This window comes from Chaetura pelagica, unplaced genomic scaffold (assembly GCF_000747805.2).
Source record: "Chaetura pelagica isolate M959 unplaced genomic scaffold, ChaPel_1.0 scaffold769, whole genome shotgun sequence".
Taxonomy (NCBI): domain Eukaryota; kingdom Metazoa; phylum Chordata; class Aves; order Apodiformes; family Apodidae; genus Chaetura; species Chaetura pelagica.
In genome coordinates, this window is record NW_009954531.1 from 138,143 (window position 1) to 156,206 (window position 18,064).

Sequence of the window (18,064 nt, forward strand, 5' to 3'; positions counted from 1 at the left end):
TGCCCACCTGAACAGACACTGATCCAATAAACTGCTGCTGCAGCAGCCCCCACATAAGGTATTTTAAAGTAACTCACTTTGCATTTGGATTAAAAACAAAAGGGTGGACAAGCTCCACAGCAAGAGCTGGTGTTGTCTTTCCTCTGCATGTTTCTACAGCACCACAATTGTACGCCAGGAACACCTCCTGTGTTGTACCCTCCCTAGCTGCAGGCAGACAAACAAAGCACCAGGGCACGGAGGAAGGTGTGGTGGGGGCAGCAGGCACAGCTACTTGGAGAAATATCTGAGAGAAAAGTGTGAACTTGCTGTTGCAGCCCAGGTCCAGGGTCTCTCTACAAAGGACTCTTTGCTAAGGTTGAGTCTCAATACATCCAGCACTTCTTGTAGCACACATTTTTATTACCAGGCACATTTTAGAGTCTAGAGGAGACACGTCAGTGTTATGAACATGACCAAGCACAAGACATCTCCCATGTCTTTTTGTAGCATGTCTGTAAGTCAGTCAAATGCCTGTGTCCTGCCTGGACATCCCCCTACTTCCACATGGATGCTGGCAGCCCAGACATTTTTCTCTCCAGACATCATTCATCACCTCTAGATCTAGCAAACAGAATAGGAGGCAAGTGCTATTACTCCTGTCTGGGAATCCCATTCTGGAAATTTTCAAAGTCACATTTTCTGTGTCTGGCTCCTCTGAGCATTTATCCTCTGGGATATTTTTAGAGAAGTGGAATAATTCTAGTGTGTGGAGTCCAGTATGAGGATTCTATAGCCATAGATCTCAATCCTGTAAGGACTGCACTGCTCCCTGCATCAATTTGAACTCGTTTACATTCAGCAGACCTTTGATGTCCCTCAACACCAGAATATTTTCCCAAATGCTTTGGATACTTGGAAAAATGCCAACTATTCAGTCAACTATTACTTTGAAACACATTTTCTCCCTTAACGAAGACCAGCTAGCTGCTAGTTTCTTGTGTGTAATCATGATTTTGTTTCTTTCTCACAAGCATTATCTTGTAATTTAACCTCATGTTGCATTCCTTAAGTCTTTACAGGATGTTCTAACAGTTGCCACTTGTCCTCTTGCTAACTTGTTGCAGAGTCTGTCTCTCACTTTATTTGTAGTTTATGAAACACTGGAGCATGGGCATAGCCATTGTTTACATCTAGGCATATTTGTTCTCTGCTTATCAAAGCCTTCTGCTAGTTTTCTTAATTACTATTTAATCTTTATTTTAGAGAGGTGAGAAATGTCTGTTCTCTTACTATCCTTGCTTGTTCTCAGTCTCTGGAAAAGAAACCAAAGTACATGAGAAGCAAAGCTGCGAAACCTGCAACTTTAATCAGAGGAGAGAAGCTGCATCTTAAGTCACCTTCTCAGAGCCAGTCTAAGTCTGTCAGTGTGCAACAGGACAATCACAGAACCCTAGAATGGTTTGGGTTGGAAGGGACCTTAAAGATCATCCAGTCCCAACCCCCTGCATGGGCAGGGACACCTCCCACCAGCCCAGGCTGCTCCAAGCCCCATCCAACCTGCCCTTCAACACCCCCAGGGATGGGGCAGCCACAGCTTCCCTGGGCAACCTGGGCCAGGCTCTCACCACCCTCACACCAAAGAATTTTCCTCCTCATGTCTCCCCTCAATCTCCCCTCCTCCAGTTTTCATCCATTCCCCCTTGTCCTCGCCCTCCCTGCCCTTGTCCCAAGTCCCTCCCCAGCTTTCCTGGAGTCCCTTCAGGCACTGGAAGCTGCTCTAAGGTCTCCCCAGAGCCTTTTCTTCTCCAGGCTGAACACCCCAACTCTCCCTGCCTGCCTCCAGAGCAGAGCTGCTCCAGGCCTTGGATCATCTTTGTGGCCTCCTCTGGACTCTCTCCAGAAGCTCTTTATCCTGGGGGCTCCAGAGCTGGACACAGTACTCTGGGTGGGGTCTCACAAGAGCCAAGTAAAGGGGAACAATCCCCTCCCTGGCCCTGCTGGCCAGGCTGGAAGCCTGGCCCAGGCTGGTTTCTGGGCTGCCAGTGCACATCTCTGGCTCATATTGAACAACACAATTTATGTAATTGGTTTTGTTGCCTGACCATGAGCAAATAAGCTAGTGAGGGGCCAGCTTGGCTGGCTTTAGTCTGCTTTATTCCATTCACCTGCAACCTGTCCCACAGGAGGCACTTCTGGAGAGAAGACATGGTGTCCTCTCATGAGTACACATAGTATGCAACATGCAAATTAAAGAGACAAAAAACTTTCAGGCCATAATAAACAGCAGAAAAATAACAGTGAAAAGAAAGGTAAAACCCCACGTTCTTTCACTGTGTGTGGTTTCTGCCATTTTCTATAGTTAGTAGAATTTCTGGACGGATACTCAAATTCTAGCAAACCAAGCACAAGAAAAGACTAACAAAACAAAAGAACCCTTGCTTTTTTAAATTAAAAATGGTATTTAAACTTTCTTCCTGCCCAATTCATGACAAGCTTTTCTGAGTGCACTTTTCTTGGCTGTGAACTGATGACCCAACTGGCCTGCTGCTCTTCATCAAACCATCCTGTAAGGACTTCACCCTGAGTTGCTGGCTGCTGGATCCATGTACCTCTGCTGCATTATCACTTGCAGTGTAGTCTGGAAATTGCAAGTTCAGAGGTGTCCTTCCAACAACTAGCAGAACCCGGCAGTCTTCTTCTTCCCTCCTTCTTTCCCAAAAAGTTAAGCTAAAAAAGCCTCAAGCTTAAATTACAACCTGGATTTTTCTCATGAGAGGCTGAGGAAGCTGAGGCTGTTCAGCCTGGGGAAGAGGAGGCTGAGGGGAGACCTTATCACCTCTACAACTGCCTGAGAGGAGGTTGTGGTGAGGTGGGCTTTAGCCTCTTCTCCCTGGTGACCAGTGATAGGACAAGAGGAAATGGGGTCAAGTTGCACCAGGGGAGTTTCAGATTGGATATTAGAAAAAATTTATTCACAGAAAGAGTGGAGAGGCCTTGGGACAAGCTGCCTGGGGAGGTGGTGAAGGCACCGTCCCTGGAGGTGTTAAAAAAAGGGGTAGATGTGGGGTTTCATAAGATGCTTTAGTGGTTGGGGGTCGTAGGGTGGATGGTTGGACTTGATCTTTTCCAACCTTGATGATTCTGTGATACAGTATTTCCCCCCCTCAACATAATAAACTTTAAGAAACCTGAGTTCTAACGTGCTTGCAAGTTTGAATGACACATTGCTTACAGGCAGTGGAAATATCTCTTGACCTACAAGCCAAGTGAACTGTGCTTCACTCCCACTCCAGATCATTAGAAAACAGGACATACCCACCACAAGTTCCCTGCAAGCTCTGTGTCTAGCAAAGAAAGGACCCAGTCTGTCTTCTGACAATATTTTAGAGGAAAATTAATTACTTTATCTCAGATTTGCTACTAACCCCTCCTCCTCACACTTGAATACTGATTTATAATGTTCTGTATTAAAAAAAAATAATATTTCAATGTTCTTAACCATCTATATGAGAGCTGAAAAAAATATAGAAATTAACCTTCCACAAATGTTTTTGCAGGTTAAATACTTTTGCCAGGAAAAACCAGCAGCAGCTCCTGGCTTGGTGCTCCCTATGAACCACTCTGAAGTGACCTGAAACCACCAGTGTTATCTGCCTCTAGTCTGGGAACTCCTCACTCTGCTTTTTCCTTTCTCAATTGCCAGGAGCCCCTTGGTTCATACCTACTTAAACAAAGACTTGAGTGAAATGATTTTACTGCAAATATGGCTCTTTATACTTTTTGTTATGGAGATGCAGTTAACAACTCAGTTCAAACTCAGAGTAAATACTGCATTTAAAAGACTTACCTCTGTCTTTTGGGAATTTCCATTGAAGGTGTTATTTGAAAACAAGATGGTTAATAGTTTATACTCTCTAAGGTAAAAATTCTGACACAAATGGGTTTCCTTTGCAAATTTGCAAGGATTTATTCTTTAAAATACAGAACACACCCATCCCAGATATAACTGCAGTTCAATGTTGCAAGTGTATGGTAGAAGTGACTGCTTTCTTTAGAGTGCTAAGCCTATTCACATGAATACAAGCTATTCTGGTTTAAATTCCTAAATAAATAATATAGTATAGTAGTACACTTTGTATGATGAATTTTGAGAAAGATTATTTGGGGAAATTCATAGACCTGCTCCAGAGAGCAGGTGACATACAGATGGTACCCATGAAGAGAAAGAGGTGCCACTGAACACACTGTAAATAGAGCTGAAGGCTGCACCCTAAAGAACATTTGCTGCATCATCACCAGGCCTTGTTTATTTACATTTTGCAGCAGCCAAACTGCCTGTTCACAAGTGCAAACCTATTTGACAAAGTAAAAGGAAAAAGATGTTCAGCTTCTCTGGGTTTGAAATGGATATGCAATTGCACCTTTTTTTTTTCTGGTGTAGAAAGAGTTTCCTAATGAAATATCAAAATGCTTGATTGCAATCCAGTGATACATAAATACACACTGGAGTCTAACTAAGCAGATGAAGTTGGTTTTCAGTTCTACAGGACAGATTTTAATCTGGCTTCCAGTGCTTAAACAGTCTGTACATATGACAGGGATACGTGTGTCGATTAAGAAAACCTGGACTTCAACAGGACAGCTACTGCATGGATGTCTATAGTACATTATGCACATCTTGATTTATTCCTTTGCATCAGAGCTTATAATTTTTGGTGTTCAGGATTGCCTGGAGTGCTGCTGCAGCCCCTCGGGGCTGGAAGCTGTCACTCTGCTCTACAAGCCTGCTGAGGTCTTATTGCATTTTCATTACTGATTAAAAATAGCTACTAGTACTGTGAAATTAGTGGGATTAACCTATTTTTAAAAGAAAATTAGGTCAGTTATCACATTCATGCCCAGCCTTCAGCTCTCATGTATTGTTACAGTTCTCTTGCATCCTACAAAAGGTGCAGGAAAATTCAGGTCTATGTGCAGCACTTCTCTTCATCCCACCCTCAGACACCACACCAACCAACACTGTGGGGTAGAAGCCCCATTGCTTGTTATTAGTCTCTGCTGATAAGAACCTCTTGGCCACTGAAGAAACACAACTTACTGTGTTTCTGTTAAGAAACTGTTAAGACTGTTAAGAGGTGCCCCATTAGCAGGTTGTTCGTGTTGGTGAAGACAAATGGGGCTGTTAAATACTTCTGATACTTGAGACATACATAAAAATCAGAGTCCAAAACAGTTTTTGAGGTTATCTTCACCAAAGCACCTAGAACACCCCTTCCAAACCTACCTCACCTGAGATGGAGACTTCAATGAAGCACCAGAGGAAGGCACTCAGTCCAGCACCAAGCTGCTAAGGCTCTCTGACCAGAGACCAGGGAGGGACAGAGTGACAGCTCCCTGCCTGCAGCAGGAGGTTTTGATTGTGCCATCTGAAACACTGGGCACACCAGAAGGAAGAAGCAATTCTTCATGCTCTGTACAATTGCCACTGTCTCAGGGTCAATGCAAAACACAAGGTCCAGCTGCTACTCTGCCACAAAACGAGCAGCAACTAGAGGAAAGGCTCAATGGACCAAACCTCCATGTGCTCCATCTCAGCTTTGGTCTCATCTGAGTCCTTTGGTCCTGGCCTCTTCTTTTTTTCACTACTGTTACTAAGTAAAGAGAAGTTCAGAAATAACAGTGGTCCATCTAGGCAGGGGAGTCTGCTGTGCATGCCCAAACAGAGCTCACTCCTACCTCACATCACCCCAACTGTCCTGAGAGCTCCAGGACAGAGCTCTTAAGTCTGTTGCTTTCAGAAAACCTTTATCCTGCAACTTCTCCATGTCAAGGATTCCTCATTATTGTCTTCCCAGTGAAAGGACAAGATTGAACTCTAGATAATACATGAAAAGAAAGGCAGAGTAAGAATTATCCCTCTGAGGCAGGAAAATCAACACGTGGGGGAAATATGATGCAGTTACATGGAATTTAGACAGCTAGCTACCTGTATCTAGGAAAAATAACTGCAAGTTAGCAGTTTGCTGCTTCACTTTCCTCTCAGCTTCAACTGACAGAGATTGCAGCCTCTGCATATTAATTACACTTCAGAAAAGGAGAGAGAGCAGAAAGAAATTAGGACAAATCCAGACTGTACAGGGCATTCCCTTCTCTAGCATAATGAGCCGCCACAGTTCAGCCTTCAGCATTCCTTAGTATCCATTTCTCTTTTCCATGCTTACCCACATGCACAGACACTGCTGAGAAAGGCTGAATCACCAGGAAGCCTCAAATTACCCAGAGAACATGAGAGCTGATGTGGAACCACCCACACAAAAGACCATACAGAAAAGCCTCAGAAGTACCCTCGTGGTTCCATACTATGATATTATTAGCAGAAGATGGAGCATTTGAGATAGAGCTTTTTCTTTTCTTGTTTTCCAGGATCATCTCCACACAGGAGCCAACTGAACAGTCCTTAGCTGTGATCTACATTTTGTAACATGATGGCGTTGCCTGAACATTAACCAAAATAAAGATGTAGACTCAAAGAAGAAATCAAGGACAGTAGCAGTAAGTACATGCAGATCAAAATAACATTTACCACTTCCACAGCCTGTGAGGTGTCAGCACGTATTTTTTGTCTGCTACCACCACAAAGAACAACTAAGAAGAAGGAGCAAGTTCCAAAGGCACATGCAACCCAAATCAGCTAAATGAAAGGACAGAGATGCCAACTGCAGGATGGATAAACCAAGAAGAAAGATGTCTGCAACATCTTCACTTTCTTTAGCTTGATAAAGAAAGGTAAGTAAGGTTCCTTACCTTGTGGCAAACATTGCTCTCAGGGAAGAGAAGGTAGCAGCATCTTCTTTCAAAGCCTTCAGCTCATTCCGCAGCTTCATCATGGTTTCCGTGACCATGGCCTTCTCGTTCTCATACTTGCTTTTTAAGTTGGCAAGGGCTACCTCTGCAGTCTGTTGTTTACCAAGAACAGAAACACACAGAGTTATACAGAATCACAGAACATTAGGGGTTGGAAGGGACATCGAAAGACCATCCAGTCCAACCCCCCTGCCAGAGCAGGGTCACCTAGAGCAGGTCACACAGGAACACATCCAGAAGGGTTTCGAAAGTCTCCAGAGCAGGAGACTCCACAACCTCACTGGGCAGCCTGTCCCAGGGCTCAGTCACTCTCACAGCAAAGATGTTTTTCCTTATGTTTGTGTGGAACCTCCTGTACTCCAGTTTGTGCCCACTGCCCCTTGTCCTGTCACCAGACATCATTGAGAAGAGCCTGGCTCTGTCTTCCTGACACTCACCCTTTACATTTTATAACATACATAGTTCATGAAACTGTTCACAAAGTGGTTGGCTAAGAGATTTTTAATCACTATTCACATAATTAAACATTGAGTTTGTGCTGGAATATTAAGCTTCTGGTCAACTTTTCTTATACAAGTAAAATAATACCTCTTATTTGGACACTGAAAACAGACGAGATGTGGGAGTCTCCTACTCCCTTTAATCACACAGCAACCTTGAGGAATTTACAGGATATACACTTAGTGACACCTGTTCCCAACTGCTAAAAGAATCTAAACTTTAAATACTTCAACACAAAGAACAGAAGTCTATTTAGTGTATGTATACTTAAAGGCATTCATCAATCACTAGTACAGTTCTCTAACCCTGACAGGATTTTGCCAATCTTACATTTTAAGACACCTTTATTAAAATGTGCAAAAGAAACCAACCTCTTCAGCCTTGTACCAAGTATCAGCAACAAAAATTCCACTGAGTTGAGGATATTGCAGATAAATTCTCCTGTTTATTGACCTAACACTATAACCTTCATATCTTTAAGACCTGCTTACCTGTTTGTTGGCCTTCAGCACAGTTCTCAGAGTTGCTATCTGTTCTCTCTTGGTGCTCAGCAGTGACTTCAGCTTCAGGATTTCTTCCATGAGAGCTTCCTTGTCTTTGTCCACCACTGGCCCAAGTTCTTGAGTGGCAACACGCTGCCTTGACAGCTCAGTTGTTCTGTCCACAGCAGCTTGCAGGTGCTTGATCTGATCCCGGATGATAGCGATCAAGTTGTAGATGTTCATGGGTTCCTTCCGAGGATCCAACACGGGAGATGGCAAAGATGACACTGGAGATGGGCTGCTGTCACTGCTTCCATTCTCTGACTTTCCTAGCTCTATAGTTAACAGCCCTTTAGAAAGAAGAATGGGAGACCTTCTTCCCTTGGCCTCTGGACTACTGCGTCCACCTTTACCTTCCTTGTAGTAATCCAGCATCACTCTGTTTGGTGTCTCATTGTTGCACATGCAGACATGGTGGTATAAATTGGCCAGCTCTTCACTGAAGGTGACGAGTTCATCTTGGGCCACACTGAGGCTGCCCTGTGTTTCTCCAGCAACATCACTGACTTTCTTCAGCTCCTTCTCCAGTCTGGCCACCTGTTCTCTATCATGCCTACTGGATTTTTCTAGTGAGGTGATCTTCTCAGTCAGAGCTTGGCTCTCGGTCTCATATCTGCTTTTCTCTTCCTCATACTTTGACTCACATTCTTTATATTTGGTCTTAAGATTTTTAAGCTCTTCTTTTAGGTCAGTAATCTCTGCTACAGCCACTTTGTACTTGCACTCCAGGATTTCTGGCCCATTGATGTCAACTTCATAATAGTCTCCATCTTCATGGCTGTCTCGGTCCTTCTCATTGTCAAGGGCTGACTGACGTTCCTTGCTGACCTGGAGCTTCTTCATCGCATTCAGGTTTTCTGTGAGTCTGCCAACCTTCTCATGCTGCTCTGAAAGGGCTCCTCGTGTATTTTCCAGCTGCTTCTGAGATTCCTGTAGCGTCGTTAACAAGTTCACCTTTTCCCTTTCCATCTGCAATACATGAACATGACATCTATGTAAAGGAAACTTCACTGGTTTCATCACGAGAGGCAGCAACTTAGCCAGGGTCCATATGGTTACAGAAATCCAACTGCCCACACCTTATGGAAAAAGCTACAACTACCTAAAGCATAGTGTTCCTTGCCAATTCTTTCTCACTTCCACTCCACAATGCACACATTTCTTCCATACCTGATGGTCTTATTGTGGAAACATCCTTTCAGATGAAGATAAGCTATGGTTAACTGTTATCAAGTAAATATTACAAAACATGCAGCTAACCTATGGTGGAAGCCTGGGGTTTCGTGAAAGACTCATAAATACTGAAACTTATCATTGTATCAGTTATCATTCTGGTTGGAAAAGACCTTAAAGATAATAAAGTCCAACCACTACCCTAACTCTGCTGCATCAACCACTAAACCCTGTCCCCTGGCAACAAATCTGTCTTTTTAGAAGTCTCCAGGGATGGTGGCTCAACCACCTTTGAAACCAACTTTGAAAGCTTCTCCTGTGAAAGTTCTTATTTTAAAAAAATACAGCCATTTTTTACCACAAAGGCTCTTTCTTATGGAACACTTCAAAAAAATGCTTGGCAAAAAAACCATGAAAACATTTCTAGGCAACACAATTATGTTTCAAACCTTGTTTTGAACACTGTTCCACCTCCCAACAGCACAGGTATAACACAGAAATGCTTGGTACTGAATAAAACTTCATGTTCTTCAAACTAATTACAGAAAAAAAGGGAGTGTATGGAACTCCTTTTCAGGAAGATGACTTGGAGTAACTACCAATTTTTAAATAAAATTCTGCCTTTCTCACTAGTGATAATGAAGCAGACAAAGCAGGGACTGACAAAAGATGCCTTACAGCTTTCCTCCAAACACAGGACGTGCCTGCTTCTTTGCATCCAAAATGGCAAAAAGAAGAAATGACCACTGACCAATACTTTGACCACAAGGAGAGAGAAAGGAATAATGGAATCAAAGAATGTCAGAGGCTGGAAGGGACCTCTGAAGATCGAGTCCAACCCCCCTGCCAGAGCAGGACCAAAACTAGGGCAGGTCACTCAGAAAGGCATCCAGACAGGTCTGGAAAGTCTCCAGAACCTCTCTGGGCAGCCTGTCCCAGGGCTCTGTCACCCTCACAGGAAAGAAGTTCTTCCTCATCTTGAGGTGGAACTTCTTGTGGTCCAGTTTGAATCCATTGCCCCTTGTCCTGTCACAGGGCACAAGTGACAAGAGCTTGTCCCTGCCTTCTGGATGCCCTCATGTATTTACAGACATGAATTAGATCCCCCCTCAGTCTTCTCCTCTCCAGACTGAACAGCCCCAGGTCTCTCAGCCTTTCCTCATCAGACAGATGTTCCAGTCCCTTCATCATCCTTGTAGCCTCCATTGGACTCTCTCCAGTAGATCCCTATCCCTCTTGAACTGGGGAGCCCAACATCCTCAAATTCTAAATTAGAGCCTTGCCAAACATAGATCAATACTATATGGTTGTCACATGAGATACTGAAAAGACTGAAATCACAACCCAAATAAACTCCAACAGCTATTTGGATGTACATGGTTGTTCAGTGAACCCACTCACCTGCACAAGCTGTTGTTTCAGCTTCTGGATTTCAGAAATGTTTAATTCACTCAGAAGATCTGAAACCAGACTTGGAGCTGGAGGGAAGCTTTCATTTTTCTTGGGTGTTGATGTACTGTTCTTGCCATTGCTGAGTTTGCTGAGGCAGTTTTGTTCAAATCCATTCATGATTTCATCGTTATTGGGCTCCGTGGCTTCATCACTGAACTTCAGTCCATCCAAGGAGATGTTCAGGTGGCTGTTGTACATGGAGTCATTGATGTTCATGTAGTGAGAGAGCTCCTTACGGAGATTGTTCTTCTGCTCCCTCTCAGTCTTCAGTGTCTCTAAGGCCTCCTCAAGCTGGCGTTCAGAAATCTCCTTCAGCCGTATGGCATCTTCCAGCTGGCTGTTGAGAAATTCTGTTTCTTCTTCAAGCCTTTTGATTTCATGTTTCAGGCCTTCAAACTCCACCTGGGGATAAAGAAATGAAAGGGGAAAAAAAATCCTAATGAAAATACCTCCCTGTAATGCACCAAGTAATATAATTTTGAATGTTTAATTTCAGAAAAATATGGCAAGATATTTTTTTCAGTTCTGGAGTCTAGTTTTGGCACTGACTGTAAACACTGATTCCATAGTTTACATCTTCAGAGAGACCATGGAATAAAACTTCCAAGCAAACCACCAAATGAGCTGATCTATTCCAGCTTAATTAAGACAAGTAGTAGATACAGAGGCATCACAAAACAGGCTTTCCTACTACATTATGCAAACTCTTTCTGTGTTTGATTAACAAATTCCTTGGCCAACCTTCCCACAAATTCAAGTTCAACACTTCCAAAACCCAGCACTGCAAAGCTATGCTTCTGATACTGTGCTGCACTGCAGTTAGAATAACTGGGCTTAAAACTGTTGGGATGCACCAAACAATCAAACTCTGCCTTTTACACAACCCAAATGTAATGGTTTATCATTTCTGTCATCATCACCTCAGCACATCTTGAGGGCACTACAATTCAGACTCTACACTTCACACTGTTACTGCTACTACATAACATTTGATGGCATCTATAAATTTTTACTTGGCAAATTGTGGTTTTTTTAAACCTCTCTTGCATTGAAGCATTGAACACCAACCATTAGTGGGAAATGTTTAACTCCTTGGGGGAAAAAACAAACAAAGCCTGAAGAATTCCTCTTCCTCTGACTATGACAGAAAGAAAAACATACTACGTGATCCATGACCCTATTTATTTTTCCAACTGCTAAAGGAATTTGAGGTGCCAACATACACCAGCCTGGCAGTGCTGAACCACACCTGATTTAAAAACCAGGTTAACCATTGGTTAATCATGGTAATCCAGTTTTGCAAGTTAAGCCTGGGAAAACTTGATGGCTACTTCTAGTTATGTCAGTGGGATAATTAAAGTTTAATAACATTCATCAAGTAGGATTAGGACAAAGGAGAAAATTAATAATCCATTGCCATGAGAATAATTAGTTCTTGGTGCTGTACATGCACTGAGCTGAAATATTTAAAATGACAAACCATTTTCAAAGGTTCCAGAAGACAAATACAGCAGTCAGTAATTGCTAGCAACAGACAATATAGCATCTGAGGTTAAACTTTGCTCATCCCAGAGTGACAGCATTCCTCCATGTGTTTATTTTAGCATGGGAACATGGAGCTGGGAACTTTCACTTGCTCCTCTGAATACAATGAATTACACAAAAAAAAGGTAATAAACAAAAGTAACCAGCTACATAGGTTGGATTTCACCAGATCACTCTCTGTTCTAGTCTCCATCTAGAGCCTAATAGCCCCTAAATCTCTACTGCATGATGTCAGGGCACCCAAAAGAGCATAATGAGACCAACTATACTCAGGTGAGAACAGGTCCAACTTGGAACCCCCTTTTGGGCACATCAGTGAGGCCAAAGTGATAAAGGCTGGCATGGATTTTCACCTGGAGACATATGAAATCCATTCAATATCCCAAATAGCTGGCTTGGTAGGACAGCTTTTATTCCCAACACTGAAGCAGATCCTAATCAGCTTTGCTATGTATGCACTCCAACAGACGGCATTAACACTCATGTCTTCCTCAAGAGCTTTATTTCAGGAATTCACCACTTTCTCAATGGAACCTTGAGTTTTATTTATACAACGAGACTGACAGGTACCTGAAGAATAACAACAGCAAGTCTGCAATTGATAGATGAAGGTAGGAGAGCAGTGCCAACCCAGTCTAATTACCTCTGCAAATGATAACTCAGGAAAACTCTTGAGTTGTTCCAAAAATGTAGTTTTCTAAAATTATGAAAATAGCTCAAGTGTGCAATTAAAGGTGACTTTTTAAATAAACAGTCACCCAGGTCTGATAGTATAGAGCTACTGTGACACTAGTCCATATTTAATGGAAGTAGCTAGAAGAGAGGAAGTGTGCAGAACTGGAGAGATAATTTAGGCACTAATATCGATGAAAACATATGTTCAGAAATACATCCAGATGCAGATATTACGGAACTGGATGAAGGGATTAAAGGATGGATGAAGTATTGCAAAGAGACACTGAAAAAATAACGTAGCAAAAACCCTAAACAAAGTCACAAATCAAACTGGTAGAGACTTCATTTCCATCAAAGAGATAGAAAGAAGTAGAAGGATGTGAAAGCCTAAGTAGAAGCAATAAAGTCTTATGAATGTGTATAAACAGAGTCAGAAAGGACCTAAACATTTTGGGACAACTCTTGGTACTGAAGACACTGCTCACAGCCTCAAAACCACTACAAACATAGAAATGAAGTGGTTGGATTTTCAAACGAGACAGAACTAAGTTGTAACACAGGAATTAACAAGTGCTACCAAAGCAATGCTCACCATTCTGAAAAACTTACCTGGTTTTGCTTCAGGACAGACACTTGTTTCTGGAGACAGATGTTTTCCTCTTCGAGCTCTGTGTAGTCTTGCAGCAAACGTGCCTCTCGGAATTTATATTCTTTAATATCATCTCGCAGACGGGCCCTTTGGATCTCCACATTCTGATTGACCTGGAAAAACAAGCCCCAACATGATGATCAGCTATAACTGCATTCCTAAATTTTATCTTTCCTTCTGTGCCTTAATAAATTAGATTCCATTAAAAAAGAAACTCGCCCCCAACTCTGTAACCCCTTGGAATGAACTTACAGAAAATAAATTAATTTACACAATAATTAGTTCTTGTTTTCTTGCTTCTCTGACAAATTTTCAATCTTAACTGAAAGAAAAGCTGAAAAGCAAGCAGGGAAAGCAGCACTCACACCTCTGTTGTCTCACTGGCTGAAAGCAACAGACAAAAGTTTTCCTGATGAAAGGTTGATGCCTGAATCTGTTAACACTTAAACAAGAAAGGTCTTTTCAACAGAAAAAGACTCAGATGACTCCAGATATTTGTATTTGTATTTGGAGACACATTTGTTGCTGCTTTTAACAGAACATTTCCTTATGCCCTCTTCTTTACATCCAGTGCAATAATTTGGAAATATGTTCTAATGAATCCTTTTGGAGAGAGACAATGACTTAAAAGTTTAAACGAAATCCAGGATTCCCAGATAGAAAGAAGCAGCAACTGTGGTTGACATAAAATATTCCCTCCCCTCAGCCCACAACTTATCCAAGATCTCTAAGAAAGGTGTTTAAAAAAAAATATTAAAATTATTATTGTTTCAGAGTAGATAAGTAAAAATCAATATATTGGAATAGTATGATTCTTTCATGTACACAAATAAATTGAGGCAGCTCATATCCAGCAACTCTCTGAATGGTTCACTGTATTTAGCTCTGGTGTTTTCCAGCATTATTTTCCTCCAAATATTTTCCTCCATTTTTTTTCCACATCTTTAAATGCTTAACTAAAACAAAGTAAAAAAAATGTTCTAAAACATTAGCAGAAATCTCTTTAGAGATAGGCAAGTAGGCAATACAGTTGCCTATAAAAATAGGATCCAGATACTGCAGCAGCTGTAGCTCTGAAGTGACCAGAGGGTTTTCCAAACAGCTCTAAAATCAGCTCAAAACAAAGGCTCATGAAAGACCTGCCTATCATTTCAGCTGGTTAGGTTATGGTATCATACATCTATTTTCCTCTATCCAGCAGCCTAGCCAAGAAGCTTTATCCTCTGGCATCCAAACTCAGACTCCCTCAGTGATCTGCACTTGGGTTAGAACCAAGAACATCAGCAAAGGATGAGGTGTGTCCTGTCAGTGTGCAGCAGCAACACACAAAAGCACAACAGGTACCAACAGGCCCCTGCAGAAAGATCAGAGTCAAAGTTTGTGGCAGCACCATATGCCAAGACTTGAATCTGGCACATTTTGAACACAAAGACAGAATCACCTGCAACCCTTAAGACTAATAAATTTAAATTACAGCTCCCTCACTTGTCAGGTAGAGATTAGACTGTATAAACTTTGTCTGTGTATTTTTATCAATTAAGAGAAGGGCACCACTTCCCAGCGTGCTGAGAAGCTCAAACAGACACAAATTGTAGAAACCAGACACTACAGTACAACAATGCAAATGCAAAGTTGCTACCTCCCATGCGCACTGAGCAAGTGTTGGCTCTGTCCCTGCACCAACCCAGGGCCACGGGTGCACTGCAGGGAGCTGAAGGCTACAAAATCCACACCTTCAGTCCTCCTTAACAACGGCAATAAATGATCTCTGGCAGAAAGGGCATCCAGCCAGTCTCTTGTTTAACAATTGCAAAAGGCTTTGAGATCACACAAATCAGTAAGTTTTTATCTGTAATTTCCCCCCTTCCCAAACAAGTGAAATGCAATGGAAGACCTCCAGCAAAGCTACTGGCAAGCTTCTCTCCCCACCATTCAAGTTGCTTTGCTCCTTTTTCTCCCTGGATGATCTCATCTTTGCAGAGGTCAGTGCCTGGAAAAATCACTGGAGCCAGTCTTTTTTGGAGGAAGAATGGTTTCTGTCCAGTCCTGGCCATTTAGATCAGAGCAACAGTAAGAGCTCATTATTTAATGTGAAAGTGTTGTTGTGTTCTGTCTAGCACAAGAAAAATAACTATTTCAATGTGTACAGGAAGGCCAGATTTAAAAATAGCTCCCTTGTTTCCTGACTGGGGAAGGAAGATATAACCTAGATTTATTGGCTGTTTAACAAGCTGCATATTCACTTTGCTCTCAGCATCTTCTTGTCAAATAAATGTGCACACTTGCACAAGACTAAACTGGGTCCATGCTACCTCATATAACTGACCAAAGAGCAGGACATTTTTCTGCAGGGAAGAGAAGCTATTGCATCCTTCCTTGCTCAGATTTTTCTATTACTCATAAAGAAATTGGTATTAATGTATTTGAAGACAGGCACATATACATAGCATGTGTTCTCACAGATGGTGTTTTACAATTCCTCACATGTACAGAAAAAGTGAGTTGAGCTACAGATGAGTCTGAACCTTTCAGTGACCCTTGATGCTCTTTCCTCCCTCCTCTGATCTGAGCAAGCCCTGACTAGAAGGGAGAAGGGGGAGCTGGAACACAAGGGGCTGCCTGGCTCAGCTCACAGCTGTATAAAAAGTCATACCTTCTCCCAAAGCAAATCATACAGCACTTACAGAATATTATTACCACTGTGTGGAGAAAGGATGGCCAGAAAATCCCACTGAGTAATCATCTACCTGACAAACCCCATCAATTTCCCAACCTAGAGAATATTCCCCCTGTGCACGAGCTATGCATGCATCCTGCCCAGGAAAAGACTGATCTAAAGGCCATAGAACATTCTGCTCCTGCTGCTACAGAGCTTGCCTTCAGTGTTCTCATCCTCTCACCTTTGCTTAGGTTGTGTGAGGAGTCCCTCCGAGCAGCACTGGCGCTAGAAATCACAGGACCAGTTTTGAATCTACCCTTTCCCACATATCAAAGCCACAACTGCTGTGCTCCATCATTGCCAAAAGCCTGGTCCTTAGCACCTACCTCCCTAGTACACACTAGCATATCAAGTTGGAATCATTTAGATTAGAAAAGACTCTTTAAGATTGTCAAGTCCAGCCTTTAGCCTAACCCTATCAAGTCCACAAAAATTATTCATAAAGCATAATCTCTTAGACATTTTATTAAATATCGGCATGAAAACTGGGAAGACAAATAATCCTCAGACACTTTGGTAACTTAGTGCCTTCTCCAGCACCTTCTTGAATGAGATGCTTCAGCTGCCACAGCTTCTCACAGCTGCCACTCTAGAAGAGCCAACCTCAATGCTACACCATCTACTCCAGGTCCCACTGGTGAAAGCAAGAACTGAAAATATGGACCATCAAGCTTTCCCATGCACAGGAAGAAAACTTTGAGTCACCAGACATGAACACAACTAACGAGTTACATTATTCAGGCTACAAAAAGCAGCAGCTGCAAGTTGTGGATCTAATTCACAGCTGCCCGTGGATTTCAACTGTTTCTTTTGCACACGTGAGGAGTGGGGTCCTATGGCTAAGTATTACATCACTGTGTAATTAAAAAAAATTAAAAATAAAAATACTCCTACAACACAGTCAACTGAAGATTGCATAAGAAACCAAAAACAGTCTTTCCCCAGTTCTCAAGTTACAGGCTCTTAAATATTACTGGTTTTAGTATTACAGACCAAAATACTATTATTTAGCAGGAAAAAAAAACCAAGAAATTCCAGCAGATCCAACTGTTTACTCTGTATGAACAAAAGTTTGGAAACCTGTACTTTGAGGACTGCAACAAAGATCACCCATGTCACGAGGCTGTTTCTAGTCCCTGGTAATGAACAAACCCTCTGGGTGTGATGAGACCAACCAGCAGCCATGTGTGGCCAGCACCACCTCCTGACCCTTCTCTCTCTCTCAGCCTCCTCAGATGCTGGAGCTACATGAGTTTCTTGGTTTTCAAATTTTGCCCACTCTGTTACTGCAGTATAAAATAGTATCAACACATGTATTTATTTATGCAAAGGAGAAGTGCCATGGTGACCTGACTCCGCATCCTCGTTCACAGGAGAAACTGCGTGCAGTCACACCAGCACCAGTGTGTACAGAAACTCGAGCAGCACAAAATACTGCTTTGTACAAGGAAAGATTTATAAATAAAAGCCCTGTAGACACCATGGCTCAAGCAACCCCAGGTTGGGATAAGCAGCAGATTTCCCATCCAACCCCTGTATAAAATTCAGGCCATATCACAACACACACACTTATCCCACACACTAAATGGTGGGAAATGAAAACTAGTCTGGTGGAGACTGACAGCCAGGCACAGCTGTATCTCTAGCTGCTTTCTCTCTATAGAAAAGCATATAGTAAACACATTTATGACATTTGTTCAGCATTCAATTATTCTCACTGATATCAACAGTCACAGAGTTACTCCAGTGTCACTATCATAGCTTTTATACTGCAGTTTGTAAGCCACAGACATCCCTCTCCAGACCTACACAACAGAAGCGGACCATCCTTTTAACATAAACCTTTGTTTTTTCTTATTGTATCCAGCACCTGTGGCCTCTTCTCCCAACACTGCATGTGAAATTTCTAAGAAAACAGTTCTTATAACAGAGAAATGAGCCTGTTCTCAGCAGTGTTTTACA

At 42.3% G+C, this 18,064-nt stretch overlaps 1 protein-coding gene across 1 annotated transcript in view; it reads right to left on the reverse strand.

Annotated features, from left to right (window-relative positions):
- BICD2 (bicaudal D homolog 2 (Drosophila)) overlaps positions 1-18,064 on the reverse strand; it is a 40,782-nt gene that overhangs the window by 5,903 nt on the left and 16,815 nt on the right. The window contains exons 2-5 of the mRNA XM_010004702.1: positions 13,344-13,496; positions 10,464-10,916; positions 7,839-8,858; positions 6,787-6,938 (exon numbers count right to left, since the gene is read on the reverse strand). Of these exons, the coding sequence (XP_010003004.1) occupies positions 6,787-6,938; positions 7,839-8,858; positions 10,464-10,916; positions 13,344-13,496 (1,778 nt within the window). The remainder of the gene's footprint in view (positions 1-6,786; positions 6,939-7,838; positions 8,859-10,463; positions 10,917-13,343; positions 13,497-18,064) is intronic.